Below are 21,130 nucleotides of genomic sequence, written 5' to 3'. Positions count from 1 at the left end.
TTGATATACTGTACTGTAGTCATCTTAGTCAAAAGAGTTTATATGTAAACAATCAGACTTCTTTTTGGAATTTGAAAGATTGTTATTGCTAATATTATATGCAGTATAGTAATGTACTGAATATAGACACATATGCACCATATTCAGTAATTATCATCAACATCAAACATTGATAAAAAAAAACATATATTCAAACGTAACATAAACAAGCATTTTGATAGAATATTAGTAATCTGTTTGTGGGATTGAAATTGGGGATTGAGCACTGTCTTTCCCGCTATGAAATCATTAAACAACTTCATTGCCATTTAAATGATTTTGTTTTCATTCACACTTTAACAAGTGTCCCAACTCCATCGGAGTTTGTACTAACTATCCTTGAAACAATGCCACTCTGAACTGAGAATGAAATCAATAAAGGATTTGGGACATATAAACCTGGATACTGAATTAGATTATTTTATGTGACATGGGCAAAAATGCTGGACACATTTTAAATTTTAGATTTGGAATCTAAAAATGATAGTTAAAAAGTACACTGCTGGCAAAACTGACATGTAGGAGTTGGTATTGGTTAATTGTTCTGGACACAACCATGGAAGCAAATTAAAGACAAACTAAAAATAATATTACATTTGAAAGACAGCCAAACCTTAACCTTTTAAACTATAGATGTACTGAAAGTATAGGGGCCCTTTAAAAAAAATGCATTTAAAATGTAATACTGAAATGGTCATTGGGTTATTCAACTGTATCATTTTTAGATCCCAAGATATAGACTTAAATGGTCTGCCATATTATAGGGCCAGTATTTTACAGGCCACTTGGGGATTAATTCTGGCCATGAATGAATGTGGCAACTATCTATTGCTCTCCATGTGTGCGTTAGTAACTCTCTCACACACACACACACACACACACACACACACACACATACACACACACACACACACACATACACACACACACACACACACACACACACACACACACACACACACACACACACACACACACACACACACACACACACACACACACACACAGGCAGGCAGGCACACACGCACACACACACAATCTTTCTGCTGTCGTACAACTCTCACCTCTGTCCATCTGGCCCCTCTCTTCTGACATGGCTTTCCTGAGGGTCAGGTGTCTGCCATCCCTGTTCTCACTGGTTGGGAAGTCGGACAGGGGTCTCTGAATGGTGAGCACGCCCACTACGCTGTGCCTGTGGTATCTCAAGGAGAGGCGGCCGTTTTGGGCTGCGGGCATGGTCAGTGGCACATTATCAGGGCCATGGCAGGGGTGGGAAAACTGGGTAGGGCAGGGGGCGGGGGGGTGTTGGGTGGGGGACGGGGACATGGATACTCACAATGTGTGTATTCTTCACACACCAGCTTTTCCTGGTTTGTGTCACATGCAACCACAGTGCACATCCCCGGACCTCTTCTCAGAGGCCTGTGCTCAGAACATCAACTGTGGTACATTGTGGGACAGGAACTGGTGAGGGTAAGGGAGGCAGGGAGTGGCATGCACAGCCATCTCGGAGTTTGGGTTAGATACAGAAAAGCCGGCCAGATGAGGCAAAAAATGTAGGCTAACCAAAACCAACACATGTACTGGGAGTTTCAAGAAGGGGTTGTAAGCCTACAGCCATTTTATCCACTCTATGTTACATGGGCTCATAATGATTATTTTAAACAAAATAAAAACCTTGACTACCACCAAATGGTATTAGCAAGCCACCTAAGGTTTCTAGACACCTGACTCGCCATGTTTTTCATTACCTTTGGTAGTAAACTCTGCCCTTTTCAACAGAGCATCGCCCACTAGAAACGTTTGCTGTGCACCTGCCAAATAGAGTACGTTTTTTTAACTACTCACCATGCAATCAAAATCATGTTTATCCATCAAATTCATATGCGTCACTAACCATTTTGAGCTAAAAATGAACAGTTAAGCATACAAAATTAACTAAAACAATACAGATGATATAGCTTATATTTGACAGATAAACATGATAAATTGCTGACATAATGGAGACAAAGTCTTCAAGTATAAAAATACCATTAAAGGCATGCCTTTCTGCCATTTCTATACAGGTCCTCGACACAGCACATACTTATGACGTTATGGTAAGCATTAGCTGCATTAGCATTAACTCTACTAGCATTAGCTACTCTCCATAACATGCATTTGGTGCTGCGTGCATACTGCAGATGCATCTAGTGGGCGCATGCCTTAATGCAAACAGCCTTTATGTGGCTCTGCATTGAAAACTTCTACTTTATTTTGTTGAATGGTCATAATTATTATGCATGGGGAATAAAGAGTGTATTTTATGACATCTCAATTAGGATTTAATATCAAAAGCAATGTGTATGTCATTAGATTAGTATTAGAATATTTTGATTGTCTTGTCCAATGAATGCATATTTCTAGAGGCACATTTATAGATGCACTCCTTATACTGTATAAGAAACTTCTCAGAATGTTGCAAAAGCATGTGTCAAAATAATTTGAGGCATATTGCAGTGTCATTTCTACACAGGGTGAGAACACACAGGACAAGTGACATGGGTTTAGGTTAGATGGTGAAATGGACCATGGGGGGACGCAGAATAAAAATGAGAGTGGGAGAAATGGACCAAACCATAAAGGGCAAACGAAAAACAAAAATAGTGAAAAATATGGCATCAAGGCAGCCATGCGGTGGAGGCTTTTATTTGCGTCGTTTACTTGGTTGGAGGTGGTGCGGTCGCTGTTGAGGAGTTACATCACTTGCAGCTACAGAGTCCTGTTGTTGTGTTCGTGCAACGCCACTTTTGCTTGAGCTGTGAGAAGAGGATCCACGGGAGCGGCCTTGGCCCTCTGGCGAGGGGGACGGCTTGGACGTGCCCGGGCTACTGTGAGATTTCTCAATAGTAGGCATCTGTGTGTCTAGAACAACCAAAACCACAGAATTCAGCCTTGGGATAACCTAACGTTCTACAGTACCTTGGCCCCTTAGTACTCTCATAACCAGGGACCAACTTGCGATTTCTGGGATTACTAAACTGTGGGTGCAGAAATCGAAGCTCCTCAGTAAAACGATGTTCATTGTCACTTTGCTCATATAAACTGCTGACATGCAAACATTCTGGCTGTTGCCAACCTCAATACCTCTTTAAAGAAGATATGAAATGAATATTCATCTATTATTCAAATTAAATATTTAGCCTATTTCTAAAGCATCAATCCAACTTTAAATCAATTTTCTGGGCAACTTAAAACTGTGCCTTTGGTGCGATAATTTCCACAGGGCCGTGACGTCATACGGTGGACTCCCTCGTTTGCAAGTATGGCTGGCTGCGGAACATACATTTGAAAAGTAAAATGAACAAAAATTGCCAGTTGATCACGTCATCCAATGCAAAGTGAATGGGAATTATCTGTCCAAGCTTCACCCTTTCATTTATCTTATGTTTGGTGTTTTATGTTTACTTTATCATACATCTTGATTTTTGTTTCTTTGGTGTATTCTTTTAACTAGATATGCCTTCTTGGCCATGTAATATTGTGGCCTATATTTGCACATTGGGCACCTTTCAATTGTATTATCAAATTCTTGTATTATTCATTTTCATCCTTTTTGTTTTAGCTTACCACCAATTCCTGTCCAGGGACTACAGATGAAAATTAGCCGTGTGGCTATAATCTGGCTCAATTGTATATTGTGCACTCTCCCTGCTAAATAAACAATAAATGAAATGAAATGAAATACATGGGGTCCACTGCAGTGGAGGGAGGTACACTTCAACTCGATTTATAAACACATGATTTAAGTAAGCTTTATAACGCGCTCAACTCAACAAAAGTAAAAAGCAACTGGGTGCTCATTCCCTAAGAAATATTCAAACAGGACAGCAGTTCTAGCTGCTTGTACTTTTATTGCCTGTCAGACGTTTGGGTCTTGGGTATCAACTTTTTGGTCTTAACCCTCTTCAGCAGTGTTGCCAGATGTGTCTGACCAAATCCCGCCCAAAAGGTTCTCAAAAACCGCCAAAATGCGCTAAATTCCGCCCAAATTCAACAAATTACATTGACTTCTATGGGCCCAAAACGGCTTAAAAAAACGCCAAATGGCCAATTTTTCCCGTTTTTGCCCGCCGACGCTCATCCCAAGTAGCCCAATTGGGCGGGCACCCGCCCAATCTGGCAACACTGCTTTTCAGTGTCGGGCCTGTCAAGGAAGAAGGTTAAGAGCGATACATCTGATGGGCAATAAAGCCCAAGTATTTAGGAGAGCTGTCCTGACTGTCGTCTTTCTTTAAACAAATGATTTGCCATATACCCTTCAATTACCACAGCCTTAGATATTGGACCATAAATACAAGATGACAAACAACAGTAGATATACATCTGGAATATTGGCAATTTTCTTCTATTACACAAACGATCTAAACAATCTAAAATATATTTTCAGATTAAGGTCATATTTAAGGAATGTGTTTCCTTTTTTAACATAACGGTTGCTTTTAATGAGGTATGCATATGCATAATCTAACCATGACTAAAACAATTTTGAGAATTATAGGCCTACATGTAACGGAGGCTAACTAGCAGAGTTGGCGTGGAACGTTAGTAAATCTCCCTCCCGCCTCATACAGTGTTGATGTCATTGGGCTGGAGGACTGGTCCTTCACACAGCAAAACATTGCAGCCAGTTAAACATAAAAAGTAAGTTGCCCTGCTGCCTTAAGTTAGTGAGTAAACTCAACTTGAGAAACTCTCAAGTTGAGTTAAGCCTTGAGTTGAGTCAACTTACAAACTTCAGGCAGCAAGGTGCCTTCCCTTTTGACGTTTAACTGGATTACAATGATTTACAGTGTACTAGCCATGAATTTGATTTTGTTTTTTCTTCATCATGACACATCTAACCTCAGAAGAGGAAGTGCTAAAGCAAGAAGATGAATGCATAGTTTTCTACATGAAAATAAATGGAAAATATATAAACTGGGTAACTGAGCTTTTCTCAAGCTTATTACATTATTGATACATTGTTAATACATTATTGTAGTTGCAGCTGCATTTCCCCATTCACTTTGCATTGGGAGACGTCACTGCACAGGCAATATTTGGCTTGGTTATTTTTTCACATCTAAGAGCACCTTTCAAGGATGGCAACAGAATTATACTGATTAACAGCCTATCTTGGGTAAAAAAAAATTAAGCTACCACTCATTGCTCTCCTTGAACTTATAAGATTTCGGCCCCATGACATGTAGGCCTAATAGAAGGTTAAGTCTATCATTTGGTGCTAATAGAGTAGGACTATCATCTCACAACTTAGCTTGTCGCTGTTGATTGTTGTTGGAAAGATAGTGACATGTATTTGGAAAAGACCAAAATGCAAGGCCACAATGAATGACCCACAACAATGTACATGAAGTGAAATGGTGCATTGCTTAAAAAAGAAGAAATTATTGGGGGAAAAAACAGCTGTGGGCAGCAATGCATTGCTAATCACGGAAGCTGTGTAGAGTTGCCATGACAACAAGATGTAGCATAGTCATGATGTTCCTTCTTGATGTTGAGAGATGTTCCTTAGCACCCACAAAAAGTTTCAAGTAAAAGACCAGGTTGTGTATGACATCTTTACCAGGAATATGATCAGCTCTGAGGGCTGACAATAGCAGACTTTAAAAAATCTTGAATGAAAGCATTTTTTGAAAACCACCTCTGTTTTACGCTAATAAACCACAATACAGTAGTAGCCAGTAGAAAATGTGTTTGGCAACTTAATTGTTATACTGACCTCAAAAATTAGTAATGACAACGATGGGGCATCCCACACTGTGAGCCATTGGACTAAACACATCACCTTATGAGCAAACATGAATATTATTATACACCCTGTAGGGGCCAATGTGTGCAACTTTGGTGTGACGCCTTGGAGAGGGGTCAGTCATGCGACTTACTTGCCACTCGATTGGCTTTGACCAGAGACATTCTACATGAGACGAAACACTAAAGAAAACATCCATAGAAATGAACAGGGGAGATTCTTAACGCCAGTATGGTGTGTGCTTGCACATCTCCCACCTTTCTGGCAAGATGAGCCAATTGCCAACTGAGCTGCACTGTCATTGATCCAATCATCTCGTGAGCAAATGTTGCTCATGCACAGTTGAAAAATAAAAAGAAATAGCTGCCCTGAGGTATCACCAAGATGTCTGCCAAGTGGAGGCACTTATACAGACGGACTTTGCTTTGACTCCAAGATGTTTTCACCAGGGGCTTCCTTAAATTGGACGAAATTTGTGACCTATGACATTTTTAATATTTTCTGACCATGGTGGGGCAATTTCTGAAGCATAAATAACATCACGTGCTTCACTGAATTTAGCTTTCTATTCTAGGAATTCTATTGACAGCAAGGTTTGGAAAAGTGGATGTACGGATCAACGGTTATAAGCATGAGCACGCATCCAAATTTCACCTGACATATGAACTGTTTGTATGGGCTGCCATAAGGGTAGAATCAAGTGAATACAAGAAAGGCCCCAATAGTATTAGTATTAGTAATAATAATAATAATAATAATAATAATAAGAAGAAGAAGAAGAAGAAGAAGAAGAAGAAGAAGAAGAAGAAGAAGAAGAAGAAGAAGAAGAAGAAGAAGAAGAAGAAGAAGAAGCCAATCTGGGGTGCATTTCTTGAAAAATAATTTCTAGGTTAGCATTTAACCCTGTTTTGTAAAGGAAGTTTAGTACATCCATTTCTTGTAGCTTTCAAAATGCAGCTGAACTAGCATGGTTGTTACTTTCATAGTGACCAGTCATTAATCTTAGTAGGCCTACGTATTTACACTACTGTACAAAGTGTGAGACCTGAACTAGTAGCTCAAGTGAAATAAAATTGAGGGGAGACATTGAGGATTGAATTTCACTGTGTTTGAATCACAGTATTAGTAAAGGCCTGTTCACTTCTTGTTCTCGTGAAATTGTGGTTTACAGTATCATCCTAAAAGCAGAAAAGCTAAGCTTCAGACCAATGTCAATGGATTTGTTGTTGGAAAAAATGCAAGATTGATGGCAGAGTATTGAAGACATTTCACATTGACAGATGACCTGCAGAGACACCTAAAATATGATTTAGGTAAGAAAATATTTAAAATTAATTGCTAGCCTAGAAATCCAGATGTAATTCACTTTTCTGGGAACGCACCCCAAATCACTGTCATGTCATAGTTATATTGTGCAAGTTGATTGTGCAACTTTTAAAAAAAAAAAACATACAGCTGTGCTAACTTGTCGAGTGAGTTTTAAACCTGGACTGATCATGGACTTGATACAGGATTAATCCTAAATCTTAGTGACGAAGTGGTGTAACACACCCAGGGACCAAAAACTGAACTTAGATCAACAAGTCCTTAATAAGGCCTGAACCAAAATGGATTAACCAAGATTGATTTAATAATTCCTTTCTGCTGCTCACCCTTAGCCTTACGCATGCTTCGGTGTTCTTTAAAGGGAAGCATATTAGCGCAAAACGGATGCAACAGAATAAACAAAAACGGACAATATGAAGATTAAGATTTGGTGGAGGAAGATTGCCCTACCCTTGGCTGGATCTGGGAAGATACCATGGCTGCGGCTCTTGGTGACAGATGATTTTGGGGAGTCCTGTTTCTTCGGCGAGTGCTGGCTGGAATGCCCAGATGTTTTAGGGGAGTGTTGCCGACCTCGGCGGTGGTGCTCTCCGTCACTCTGTTCCTTCAGCGTAAGCCAACGTGGCACATTGTCCAGTTGTGAGGCATTTGACAAGTCGATGAGGACCTTCAAGACGAGCACACATACATGCATGTTAGATGTGCTTGTGTTTTGATTTTTATACAAATGCAAAAAACATGACTTAACTGATGGTTATTGGTTAGGCATTGTTTTGGTTTGGGCATAGTTTTAACTATTAAGTTAAACTAAAAGTAAATATTCACGAAATTATAGTGCTAAAACAATTGTTCGCTGACAGGTTAGGGTTAGGGATTGTTTTGTTCTAGGCACATTTTCACATGGACAGCACAGCGTAAATATCCACATGAAAACACACAAATGTGTTAAGTGCAACGTCAAAAGTGGTCCTTCACTCCCATTGTATTTGACGCAATTGCAGTACAGTAATTGAGTACAGACTGGTTAAAATGATCTTACCTCTCCAAGGAAATCATTGGATGAACACTTGTCATAGTCCCACACGCTCACTTCCAGGGTCTTCTTTCTGAGCTACAGTATCAAGGAAACACAAATCACTTGCTTGACATTTGTCATCATTATTGGTAGCAACAGCGGTTTATTTTAATGCAAAATGGGTTTGTCATTAAAAGTGCACTGTGTAATATTTTAGCAGTTTCTTTCCAGAAATTATTCTGCCCATTCAGAAATGTTACCTTTTTCACGAATACTTACTACCACCATCAAATTCGAAGTAGTCATTATGACTGGGAAAATTACTGCACTTTTCATGCATGAAAAAGTGGATCTTCTCCATGTCCACCATTTTGAATGTCCAGACATTTTCACCCTGTAGCTAAAAAACTTAAGGTACTATGGCCATACTAGTAAATACTAGTAAATATCCATGAAAAGATCAAACTTGGCAAAAGGCAGCACAGTTTCAATGAGCAGCATAGTTGCAATTCCTACTCTGGCCACCATCCTAAACAGTACGCCCTTAAGCCATACCGTCCCATTTCTGGAAATAAGATAATTATTGTGTTTTACCTTTCTTCGGTTCTTTCAGTCGTTCTCTTAGTCTTGTGATGTAGCTGACTGGATTCAATGATACTAGCTTGGAGGTGAAAATTGCACTGCCTGACTCAGAGAACGACTGGAAGTATAGTAGAAACGTAAAACGTTTAAATCAAGTCGAGGTGTAAAATGAGCTTATTTCCAGGAATGGTACAGTATCCCTTTAAGTGATGGATTAATGACTCAAAGAGAAAAACATCAAACCATAGCCTACCAGTTTTTTTGTGTATGATCTACAAAGCGTTATTGAACTTTTATTTCTTTTACAACAAAGGAGGTAGATTGTCTTAAAAATCAAGGCTACACATTGACCGAAAATGAATGAATGAAAATGAATGAATTTGACGGACTTTGGCTCAAATATCCCGAATTTAACATGGTGTTCCTCCACACTGCTAGATTTTGAAAACCCACAACTGACTCCTACAATTTGACCACACACAGAGAACAGAAAAACCTAAAATGTATGCATAATATACAATATACGCTATAAAATATATAACATATAATATACCTGCTCCAGCTGAATGTTCTTGTAGATGACGGTCTGGTTCCACTCTGGATTTTGGCTCCTCTGAGCATGCTTTGACCTTCTCCTGCTCTCCGCACTTCAACCAAACAGAAGGTCAACAAAATACATTTTAGTCGAATTACCTGTATACCTCTATACAAGATATTTACAGATGCACTTAAAGGCCCTATACATATGGTGTCATTTTGAAGCTGCCACTTCTCACCAATGGGGGTTACAAGTAATAAAAGGTTGATCTGAGAGGAAAGTTGTCGCTGTCCACCATCAGATTACATTTACATAGAATCAGACAAAGAATGGTTTAGCTAATGTTACTCTCATCGCAGTGTCAGATATGACAGAGTGCAGCGAGACTAGATGGATGCTATGCACATACTTTGTTGAAGACATGTTGGCTAAACAGTCTTTGTATATACACGACAAAATCACATTGCAAGAGGAACCCCCCCCCCCTAAATGAAGTGGGTTTTGTTGCTAATTTTGTCCGAGTGCTACCATGAATTTTCCATAAATTCATCAATGTTATACACATAGGCTACTTCAAATTAACTTTTTTCTGATAATAGGGGGTCCCTCTCACCTAACAAAGCCTATGTAGAAAAACAGTTTAAGTATTGACAAAAAAATAAACATGTATTATTTATTAAAACAAATTCAATGACTTGTGGCATTGACCCACAAAATCAGGCACATACCTGGCATTCTGCACAACCATGACTTGACTGAAAGTGTACAAAACAAAATAGTCAGTTTTGAGTCAGTGTGAAACAAAACAAAATAGCCAGTTTTGAGTGAGGCACTGTGTCAGTATGCGTTCTTCCTTTTTTTGTTCGTGCAAACAAACATGTAACTATTTCTTTCTAGAAACAATTATGTTTCTGTTGACTTAGATATTGGAAGCAAGATCCAATAATATACTGTAATGATATAACTCACTGATAAAAACATGTATAAAATATACTGTATATGTTATATGCACTGCATGACCTGGATTATTCATTACTAACCCACGTCCAGGGAGAAGGTAGACCTTGACAAAAGGATCAGAGTAGCCATTGACGTCACGTGGGGAGAGATTCCGCGCTTGTAGAACATGAACAATTAGGTTCCCCGGCTGTTTGTCATAGTTTATTTGAAGCTGTAATTTAAAAGGGAGACAGTTTTGAGAAATTACAAGATGGCACCACAGACAAGCAGCTTTGGGATGAACAGGTGATTAAGGCCCACTGCAGTAATAAACTGTACCATATTATGGGCATGCTTGCTCATGGGGACCCCGGTTCAAAGCCACCCTGGGTCATTTTCTTATCGGTATGCCTTATAATTTATATAAAACCTAGTATGAGCAAGCCTGTCAATTCAGTTGAAAGGTGGTGAGCGAAAAGGACAGAGGGATCCTTGGTCTGAAAAGGTCTGAGAAACACTGATTGGACCAAGTACTGTAATGCCTGGAACCTCTTTTTGGGAACAAAAATATTGAAAAGTTTCTATAACATTTTAAAAGGAAAAAAGTGAATGTGAACAAGTTCAGTAAATGGACTTTCATAGAATTTGGTGTGATACCTGCAGAATATGCTGTCAAAAATAGTCAAGTAATGTATCCTCAACCATTTAAATTATAAATGTCAATATCAAGTTAAAGTCATACCTGGTGACAATGCAAAATATTGTTTTCTCAGTAATCATACCAAGCGTTCTTAATATTTCAAATGTGCAAATATTTTCACCTGAATCTCTCCTGTCACAGGATGGGTCTGAAGTCTTGCTGTGTCTGAAGTCTGAAAAACAAGTGGGTTGTATTATTATGAATATACTGTAACTGAATTCACACACATGGTTGTACATGGATTTGTTGTACTGAATTACATGTAAACACCTGTTCCTGATTTCAGTATCTCAGATAACCCCTTATTTGGCATTTTGAGAAATCGGGATATGCTAGGTAGTGTATTCCGAAAGAAAGGATAGGATATTGATGCATGGAAACACCTTATAAGCTTCCCATAGAATGCTGTTGTTGGTATCCAGGCTACACACATTTGAAGACAATTCTATAACATCCAAGATTGCAGACCGGGATATACGCTCTGTACCCGCCTGTAAACGCCTGTAAACGCCTTATCCCGAATTTGATACTGAACTGCATATAAACACACTCATTGTCGAATGGAAACAACACCACACAAGAGGCACCAGCCCACACCCTATGTTTGAATCTTTTGCGTGTGCTTTGACAGCAGAATGGCAAAAGAATGGCTATGACTAAGGCAAAGCGGCCGTTTGATTAGTCATAGCGTCCGTCAAGGCAGTGCAGAGGCAAATAGATAGCAAAACAAAGCAAAATCATATGGTTTTGCACTACTAGTACTTGGGCCCTAAATAACAGAGTAAAAACAGTAGAGCTTTTTTCACTTCCACTGCAGGCCTCATCCTGCATCTCTGGAACTGAGGCAATAACAATCATAATATCATCATCATCATCATCATCATCATCATCATCATCATCATCATCATCACTGATACAAAGGCAACAGGGTGATAAATAGTAGGCCTATCTTAGTGAAAAGTATACAGGCATGCGTTTCCAAAAAGGAATTAAGTAATTAGCTATAAATTACTACTTTTAAACAAATAGCCAAAAGAAGCTGTGGATTTGTGTTTGATTTATAATGGCTAAGGGGGTTGGAGCATGACGCAAAGCGAAGCTCACCTTTTTTAGGATATTCAATTTGTAATATTTTTAATATTATTTCAAACTCGGATTACTGCGGTCTTCCATGCTGTTTATGTAATTTATACAGCCAGATAAGCGCTTTCAAACAACATCAAAAACATCTCTGTGTGGCTTAAATTGACATGATCAAGGATGAATATATAGTGTCCTACCCTCTTGTTTAAGATTTTCTTAGTCTCTCTCTTAGTTTCTCCCTTAAAATTGGTGCCAGATTCATGAGAATGCAGTAATGCGGTTCTACATTGCCATTAAAATGACCCACTAAGTTTAATTAAAATCTGTGTTGGTCGGGCCCCAAAGTGTCTGATTTCACTTTAAATTACCCCATTGTGTCTATACTGCCATCATTCACAGTGCTTTCATGTCACCAAAACCAAATATTATATTTGTGCAGTGTGTGTGTGTGTGTGTGTGTGTGTGTGTGTGTGTGTGTGTGTGTGTGTGTGTGTGTGTGTGTGTGTGTGTGTGTGTGTGTGTGTGTGTGTGTGTGTGTGTGTGTGTGTGTGTGTGTGTGTGTTGAACTGTGCTTCACAGACTGACCTTGCTGTGGCGCTTTTTACCAACAGATGGCGAGCTTGGCTGAGCTGGGCTGGAGCTGGTGCCTGTGACGGTGGAGGCTGTGGTAGAGGTGGTCAGGTGTCCTTTATCACCGGTGGAGACGGAGGACATCGGAGTCTGCTGCTGAGAAACCTTCTGAAGTTCCGCTGCAAGCTTCTCTGGATCCACACCAGGAGACCTCTGGTGGTCACCTGCGTATTAGTTGGGGGAAACAATGATTGTGCCTTGGGAAATGGAGGCCACTTGCGTTAACCTTCTTAGTGCTCCCAGTCCTGGGGTGAATTTCTCAAAACCAAAGTTGCTTACTACATTAGCTACTTTGTTGTTTTCAATGCATTTTCCCATTGGCAACTACCGAAGTTGCTAACAGGCTAACAACTTCTCTTTTGAGAAACTCACCCCTGGACGGAAGAGAATGGAATGCAAAGTGGTCCACTTCAGAAAGACTAGGTCAGGGACGACTGAAGTACTCAGATACTTTTTAGTCATTTTATTGTGGTGCAAGCATAATGACTGACGTTTGGATGCACTGCACGCTGTGTCGAATGATCAGTCATGTCATTGAGCAGTTGGACAGGTGTGCCTAATAAAGCATGTACTGCAGGGTCTTTTAATGGCATAAGAAGTGTGTAAATCATCAATATATGGGAGTAGAAATAAAAACCTTTAATTGGATCCCGCAGTTCCAAGCGCTGAGAACAGCTCTCTGATACTGATAGCATATTGAGGTCCCTGTTTGAACACAAAAAATATTAACTGAATAAACTTTTCACATTTGACTAACTTAAATGAGTGACAAAGAAAGTATGAAAGATACTCACAGCCGGACACATATTTCAGCCTCTTCACACGGTTGTCCTACGAGACCCTGCACCTCCTCATAGGTTTTCCCAGTGAGGACGATTCCATTCCACTCCAGCACCTGCATTCCTAAATATTTCAACACACACACACAAGCACAAACAAAGTGAGAGCTGTACTGCATGTGTAATTTCTATTTGGTCTCAGACATGGTCACTAATCCAACACAGTAAGAACAGTCCAGCACTATTTTTCCAGAGCAAAAGAAATAGAGTGGCATGCAAGGATTCAGCATGGAAAAGTTGTTTTTCAATTTTTCTTCCAGGGCATTTCACACAGCAAGCAATAAGACGTCACACTGCAAAACCAGGTCTCTGTGGGCACACAAACACTCCATAACTCACAGAGGTGGAAGCGAGCCTTCAGGTAGGCCAGGTAGGCCTTCTTTTTGTGTCGCAGAGTTCGTGCTGGTTGAAGAACACAAATATTCATCTATCTTATCCGAGAGCATCCATAATGTCAATGAGAAATCAGTGTATCGTTTTTCTTGTTAAGATAGTCAAACATAAAAGCTGAGAATGTCTCTTAACAATATATTGTATTAGAGAGTTGACTTTTGCCTCTCCTGAAATAACACACTCTGGCTTAGCATCTTCATCACAGCCCCTCCTCACATCGCAAATGTTTGTAAATGGAAAACCTATAATGTTTCTGTGCAGTGTGTTTGGCTCACCCTTAAGTGGAATAACGAGAGGAGGGGAGAGGAAAGTAAGGACAAATAGCGAGTTCGAATCTTGCTTGCTTGACTAGACTTTTTTTAGGCTAGACTTTTTTTTTTCGTCTCAAAAATTGACTTTGGGTTAAATAGTATTTTGTTCTGTTTCCATCTATTTTTTGTTGTTGAAACGGTCATGGAATGCTATTATAAAAGGGAGTATTAATGTCAAATTGCCTGTCAAAAGCATGGTGCACTGGGGCTATGGAACTACACAAGCTGTAACAACAGAACTCCAAAGGACAACCGTGTCAGTGGTGAATGAAAGAGCACCGGGCATGCCAATGCAGAGATGATCAGGGGTGCGATTCTGGAACGTTAGCATCTTTCTACAGATGTACTTTAAACGTATCTACTTACTTCAAGGCGAAATACATGCATTTCTCGAAACCTTACCATTCCCACAGTAAGCCCAAAGTAGTGTGGCTACTTTCCTGTGTCCACACCGCTACTTACTTTCTTGTCATAGCAGTGCAATTAGTCGGCTAACCCTCTACAACAGAGTGATATGGTTACTGAGTGCAGTTTGTTAGTCGTCTAACCCTCTACAACAGAGTGATATGGTTACTGAGTGCAGTTTGTTAGTCGTCTAACCCTCTACAACAGAGTGATATGGTTACTGAGTGCAGTTTGCTTATTAGTCGTCTAACCCTCTACCACAGAGTGATATGGTTACTGAGTACAGTTTGTTAGTCGCCTTACCCTCTACAATAGAGTGATATGGTTACTGAGTGCAGTTTGTTTGTTAGTCGTCTTACCCTCTACAATCTTTCCGGTCTGTTCTGCTGCTCCTCCAGGTAGAACTTTGGCAACATAAGCTCCAATATCGCCATGACTTCCAGGAACCTCCTTGCCACCAACCACACGTATACCTAACCCATTCCCTGAGGAGAAGCTTCCCGTTAACTGGATTGATCATAGTCTGACATGTCATATTAATAACGTTGTCACAGAAAAATGAATGTAATTGTAAAGAATCTGGTAATGGAGTGCCCGATCAAAAATGGGTAACACTTTATAATAATGGATGCATAGAAAACATTAGTAAATAATTTAAGTACATAGACTTAGTAAATAATTAAATAATGATGAACAAAACATTAACACATATTCGTAAATGAGTGGAAAATGTTATGTTCATATTTTTATTTATCAAAAATTTTCATTTTTAATGAATAGAAAATAGTCTGTTAAAAAGTTTGTAAAATCTTGCACATATTTTTTGTAGATACTTTATCAAGCACTAATATGGTTAGTAGATCATTTAAAAAAAATATTAATGTTTGATTACCTGACACACTATGGTCCTTTGGGTCTCTCTGGAGCTTGACACGAACGTGGGGAAATGCAAAGTGCATCGACTTCATCTAAAGATATATGACGAAACAGTATAAATATTGAAAGTGAAACAAAACAAAATTAACAACAGCATATTAACAAAATAGTATTTCTTTTAAGGTGTCTGTCAATCTAAAAGCCCAAAGGCTAAATGTGACTTTTTCTATGAAGGCTTTAAGAAAAAAGAACATTTTTAAAGCTTTTTCTTTGTGCAATGACAAATGCAAAATGTAAATATTTGATTATATTATTGGAAAAAATGTATTGCCTCAGAAATGGCATTACATTATTGTTGAGTTATTACTTTACTTAATTGCAGCTAGGTATCCAAATTATCTCTTTATTTGTAGTTATTACATTTCGGCAGAGGTGCCAAAGTAAAAGTAGTAAAAGTAAAAGCAAGCTGATTGTCAGCTGATTGTAAGACAAGTACACAGGTCTACTGGTTACTCAGTCAAGTTACAAGTGTTGGAAGGAGACTGTTTCTTTTTTTATTTTATTTTTTACTTTTTCTATTTTGACACCTCTGCATTTTGGGTTGTTACAGAGTGTGTGTGAGTGTTTGGCTGACTGTGAGCAAGAGATCATGAGCAGAGATGAGAGTATAGATCCAGTCGGCACCTCTGGGCCCACCCATGAAACTGCTTGTTTTCCCCTCCGTATGCTCCACCTGTTGTATGTAGTGGCTAATCAAACGATTCTCCTATGTCTAATGACTGGCAGTGATTGGCACTGTACGACCAACGGGTGTAACATATGGAGGGGAAAAGAAGCCGTTTCATGGGCGGGCCCAGAGGTGTCGACTGGGTCTATAGCAGCTATGGCGAGAGACTCAACTCGCCACTTTTCCGGGTGGTACTACACTCTAGGGGGATAACGGAGGAGTGCAGATTCCATTCAGAATGAATGAGCTGCTCTCTCTCGACAGCGCCCCTTGGTGAACTGCATGCATGGGTCGAATAGCGAGTGGGGAGAGTGTATGTAAACCGGCTGTGGTCTATAGTGATTGAGAAGGGTCACCTGTTTCCTGTCTGAGCTGCGCCCATTTTCATGCTGATAATCTTCAGGCTTCATAAACCAGTCTGTGTCATCCCGTTGGTGGTGGTATGCTTCAAGATGGTCAGAAAAAGAAAATAAAAAGAAAATGCAATGCTCACTGTTATGTGAATGGAAGCTGTCATGAATAATTTAGTCAACCAGTTTAAAAGTTTGATTTGTTTTAAGTGGAACGTAAATGTTTTTAAATTGTACCATTGTATCAACTTGTATGTAGTATGTATTATCAAAAGGATGTCAACCTGAATTAACCTTATTAGGTTAGTAGTTAGGCCTACCTGTAACACAATTAATTATTCTGTATGACAGGTTTACCCCGCTTTCAGTGCTCATCTTTATTTCTATCATAGTTTAAGTGTGTGTGCAAAAGAGACTTACTGTAAGTACCTTCACTTTCTGGCATATTGCATTGTAGGTCATCCATGAGTCCATAACCAGACATTCTTGCTTGCTCATCCCTCAGGTGTTGCTGCTGAGGGTCTTGCAAAGACAGACAAGATCCAAACTGGTCCCTGGAGTCAGCTGATATAGGTGGGAGAGGTCCAGCAGATGCTCTTGCCATGCCCATCGGCTGTCCCACGGGACTCAAAGGGCTTTCCTCTTCAGAGTTCTGAGCTACAATGGGAATACGTCCTCTTCCGCTGGGACCAATTGCCAGACTTGTGGGCTTCGCTCTTCCAGAAGGTGTTTGATAGGCAGAGATGTCAGTGGAGGTCTCACCTTCTGCTTTTAGTCTCAGAGAGGAACTGGAAATATCACTCTTCATCGATAGATCCAGACCATAGACTGAAGTTGGTCTAGAAGATGGGCGTGATCTACTGCCACTCGGGTAGGACGAATCCTCGCCCAAGCAGTTCCGTGAGCCCGAGAGGAGATTAAGGCTCTGACCAATGTTCAAGCCCCCATGAAGATTATTGCCCAGGAACTTCTGCTGCTCCGCTATGTTCTTGCGAAGACCAAAAGTAATCTCATCCTGCTGTAACTTGCATGGCCTGGGTGAGGCAGAGCTCGATCCAAGGTAGCTTGTGTAGTCGGTTTCCAGGGCTCTGGGGTCTTGATACGTGGAAGAGTACTTTCCCACCTTTGAGTCCATAAGAGGAGCTTTCTGTTTCTGGTAGGCGATGGAAGATGGAAGCTGTTTTGCAGCTTGCTTTTCAAGTGTAAGTCTGCTAATGCTGTACCTATCCAATTTGGACAAGGGTCTGTAAGCACTGCCAGAGACACCGGCACTAGAGGTTTGATAGTGTGACAGACCAGCTAGCTGCTCAAGGCTTTCTGTTCCTGTGTGGCTTCTCCTAAATTCCTGTTTCAGTTGTTGTTTGAGCAACTTAAGCTCATAAGGTTCCTCCATGGAATCTTCATCTTCTTGGTAATCTGTTCCCACGTCTGCAGCCGTCCTCCTCAGGAGACGCTCAGCTTTGGCCAACTCCTTCTCTGCAAGAGCATAAGACGTCTCGGGCAGCCCTGATGACCCCTTTGAAAGGTCTGCAGCATCTTCCAGAAGTAAATAGCTCCGAGGAGAGCTGTGGTGATGTTCCACATCTGCGTAAAATGAGTCGTTTGACACATTAGACATTGGAGTCCCAGCAATGCTACTGCCACGTTCTTCTAGGGAGCAAAGATCCAAATGACTGCCATACTTTCCACCCAGATAGGAGGAGGCGTCTGGTTGGCTACGAATGACATCATAGCTGGTAGCCATCTTGGTGGTATCTAGTTCTGACAGGAGAGCAGCCTGCTGCCTGGCCTTTTGTTGCAGTAAGAGCATTTGGTGGTAACTCTGTTGTTGGGAGGCTGTGAGGGAGGGGATAGAGGAGTACATAGATTGGGAGTGGTATGGCTGTGGTGACTGGTAGAGTGAATGGTACAGAGACTGTTGTGGCAACTGGTACTGATTATATTTGCTATACTGTGCCTCATGTTTGGTGTGTGGCGGGACATATTGCTGTAACTCAGACTGGGGGGCCGTGCGAGGTCTTTCTTGTCCAAGTACTGCTTCCTCTGCACTTCCCCCAAGTCTAGTTTCACGGATGTTGCTGACCTCACTGTCTGACATGTAGTCCCTGTCTTCAGCCATACTCTGCAAATATGCTCTCTCACGTTTCTCACGCTCTTTCAGAAGAGCATCCTTTCTACGATAGATTCCCATCTCCAAGTAACGAAGTTTGGCATCAATTTCTTTTTCCTCCTCATCCAATTCTGCCTGTTTTTTCCGAAGTTTTGAGGATTCACGCTCCACTAAATCCAATTCTTTATCAATGTCCTGGAGAATTTTGGCACGGGCCATATTAGTGCTCCTACAGAGGCGGCGACGGGCAGATGCAGTACTATAGGCTACAGGACCAGTGCTGGCTGTTTCCTCTTCTGAGGGTGGATTAGGAAGGGTTCTCTTTACTTTTTTGTGTGTTCCAGATTGAGCACCAGCGGGTGATGCCTTACCCTGTGAAGTAAGAAAAAAAAATGATCATTTAAAAAAAATATGCAGAGAAAATTGTTTGAAGTGAATATTTTTCACTAACATAATTGAGACGTCAACATACACTGCCTGGCCAAAAAAAAGTCCCCACCAAAGAAGGTTGCACTCTCTTATATGTTGTTGGAACACCTTTTTCCTTTGATTTGGGTGCCTACATATCATACATACTGAAGACAACATTTTAGTAACAACTGAAAGTGAGCACTACAGGTGGCTCCAAAATGTGGCTCCAAAATAAGTTGTAAAGGTAGTGTAGATGATTGTAAAATTAGTCTCTTGATTCCCATATAATTAATAATAAAAGGCTTCTGTCACAGCACTATATACAGTATATACGCTACACTTTTCACATTTTTCATTCACACACACACACACACACACACACACACACACACACACACACACACACACACACACACACACACACACACACACACACACACACACACACACACACTCACCTTTTCACCATCTGTCTGCTGGTATACATGTGTTGCTCTCTCCTCGCCAGTTGGACTCATGGGTTTGGGATCCGACAATGACCTCTGCATTACTCTTGGCGCTCTGGTGTTGGCCGACTGTGTTTTTGACAAGTCTTCAGCTGCGTGGATTGTCTGTGAATTTGCATCTCCCAAAGACACAAAGTCAAGGGATTTGCTAGGAGAGACACATGGGGATATGGGAGAATAAAGGACTTTGGGTGATTTGGGCTGGGCCACCTGAAGACAAGTGGGGTCCACTGTGAGATTCGAGGGTTGTCCTATCTCTAGGGGAGTCGGGCGCTTTTTGCTGTCTCTCTGTGGAGAGCTACTTCTCTCTGAGTCTGAGTACTGAACTCTTGCATCGAGCTGTAGTGAATGTCCCTTGACGGAACCCATTGAATCGGTTTGAACAGAAATCTCTGTGTGCGCTTGAACCGACAGCTGCCCTCCACTTTCTGCTGCGCTGTTCTTAACCCCGCGACTCCTGCTCCGTCTGGCTCGAGCTGGGGCATCCCACTCATCCTGGTCTTCGTCATCTGTTTGCACACTGCTGTCTACACTCTTTTTTACACTCCTCTTTTTTTGTCTTCCTGATGAATAAGCTTGTTCAGTATTGTCTTCCTCATCTGTTTGCACACCACTGTCCATAATCTTCCTGCTTTCTGTGACGCCCAATATGGAATCTGATGCCTCTCCAGGATACATCTGCCTGAACTTTTGTTCCTCGAGCTGCTGCCTGAGCTGTTCTTGTAAACGCTGGATCTGCTCCAGTTGCTGTTGCTGCTGTGCATAGGTCTCCTTTTGCATCATGAGATGGGCCTGCCTTTCTTCCTCTTGTTGGCAAAGGATTTGTTGCTTCATCACCTGAAGTTCCTCCAACTCTTTCTGTACGAGAAATTGTTCCTGCTCGCGGAATCGTTGTATCTCCTGACGCTCCCACTCCAACTCTTCAGCCAGCCGCTGCTGCTTCATCTTCTCCCGTTCCAATAACTCTCTCTGCTTGTGGTACTGTTCATCACCACCAGGCACCATGGGAGATGATAAAGCCTCTATGGAAGCAGCGATCGCTTCCAAAGACGAATCTGTATAGGAATCTATGTTGCCTGTTGTGGTCAAGGTGTGCGTTACATCAGAAAGTGCGGATGGCATGGTGTTCCGAGCTGCGACAATCTCTAGGTTAAGTGGCTGTGGCTCTGGCTCATCTGATGTGGGGGTAACCAATGTTGATACAAAACTCTGAGACCTGGTGATGGGTTGATACTGAAGAGATGATAATGACGGCATAGTGTCACTTGTATGCATGCCTGACAAGCTATTGTATGTTGTGCTGAAGATTGAGCCAGGCTGTGTGGTGATTGCATAGGTGGTTGGGTTTGGGGCTGCCACAGAGGAATAAACGATCCCATTGGAGGATCTCATGACACTTGTGACTACAAAGGGTGCTCCAGTGGCAGCTGTAATTCTGTTGTGGGAAAATTGTGGAATAGACATGCCAGAATATGCTCCTGTGACTCTTGTCTCACCTGTTCAAAAAATCAGAATGACATTGTTCAGTTCATAAAATACATGACTGGTCAACATTAGAT

At 41.0% G+C, this 21,130-nt stretch overlaps 1 protein-coding gene across 1 annotated transcript in view; it reads right to left on the bottom strand.

Moving 5' to 3' along the window:
* The window catches only part of pcloa (piccolo presynaptic cytomatrix protein a), a 48,820-nt gene that overhangs the window by 8,383 nt on the left and 19,307 nt on the right, over nt 1-21,130 (bottom strand). The window contains 16 exon segments of the mRNA XM_063218129.1: nt 1,104-1,265; nt 2,743-2,943; nt 7,607-7,823; nt 8,196-8,267; nt 9,307-9,400; nt 10,020-10,046; nt 10,332-10,462; nt 11,052-11,102; nt 12,599-12,807; nt 13,281-13,348; nt 13,438-13,546; nt 14,951-15,076; nt 15,484-15,559; nt 16,551-16,639; nt 16,902-19,026; nt 19,524-21,062. Coding sequence (XP_063074199.1) covers nt 1,104-1,265; nt 2,743-2,943; nt 7,607-7,823; nt 8,196-8,267; nt 9,307-9,400; nt 10,020-10,046; nt 10,332-10,462; nt 11,052-11,102; nt 12,599-12,807; nt 13,281-13,348; nt 13,438-13,546; nt 14,951-15,076; nt 15,484-15,559; nt 16,551-16,639; nt 16,902-19,026; nt 19,524-21,062 — 5,296 coding nt within the window.

Source organism: Engraulis encrasicolus, chromosome 15, assembly GCF_034702125.1.
Source record: "Engraulis encrasicolus isolate BLACKSEA-1 chromosome 15, IST_EnEncr_1.0, whole genome shotgun sequence".
NCBI lineage: Eukaryota > Metazoa > Chordata > Actinopteri > Clupeiformes > Engraulidae > Engraulis > Engraulis encrasicolus.
Note: the sequence above shows the minus strand (reverse complement) of the source record. Positions and strands in the feature narration are given on the sequence as shown.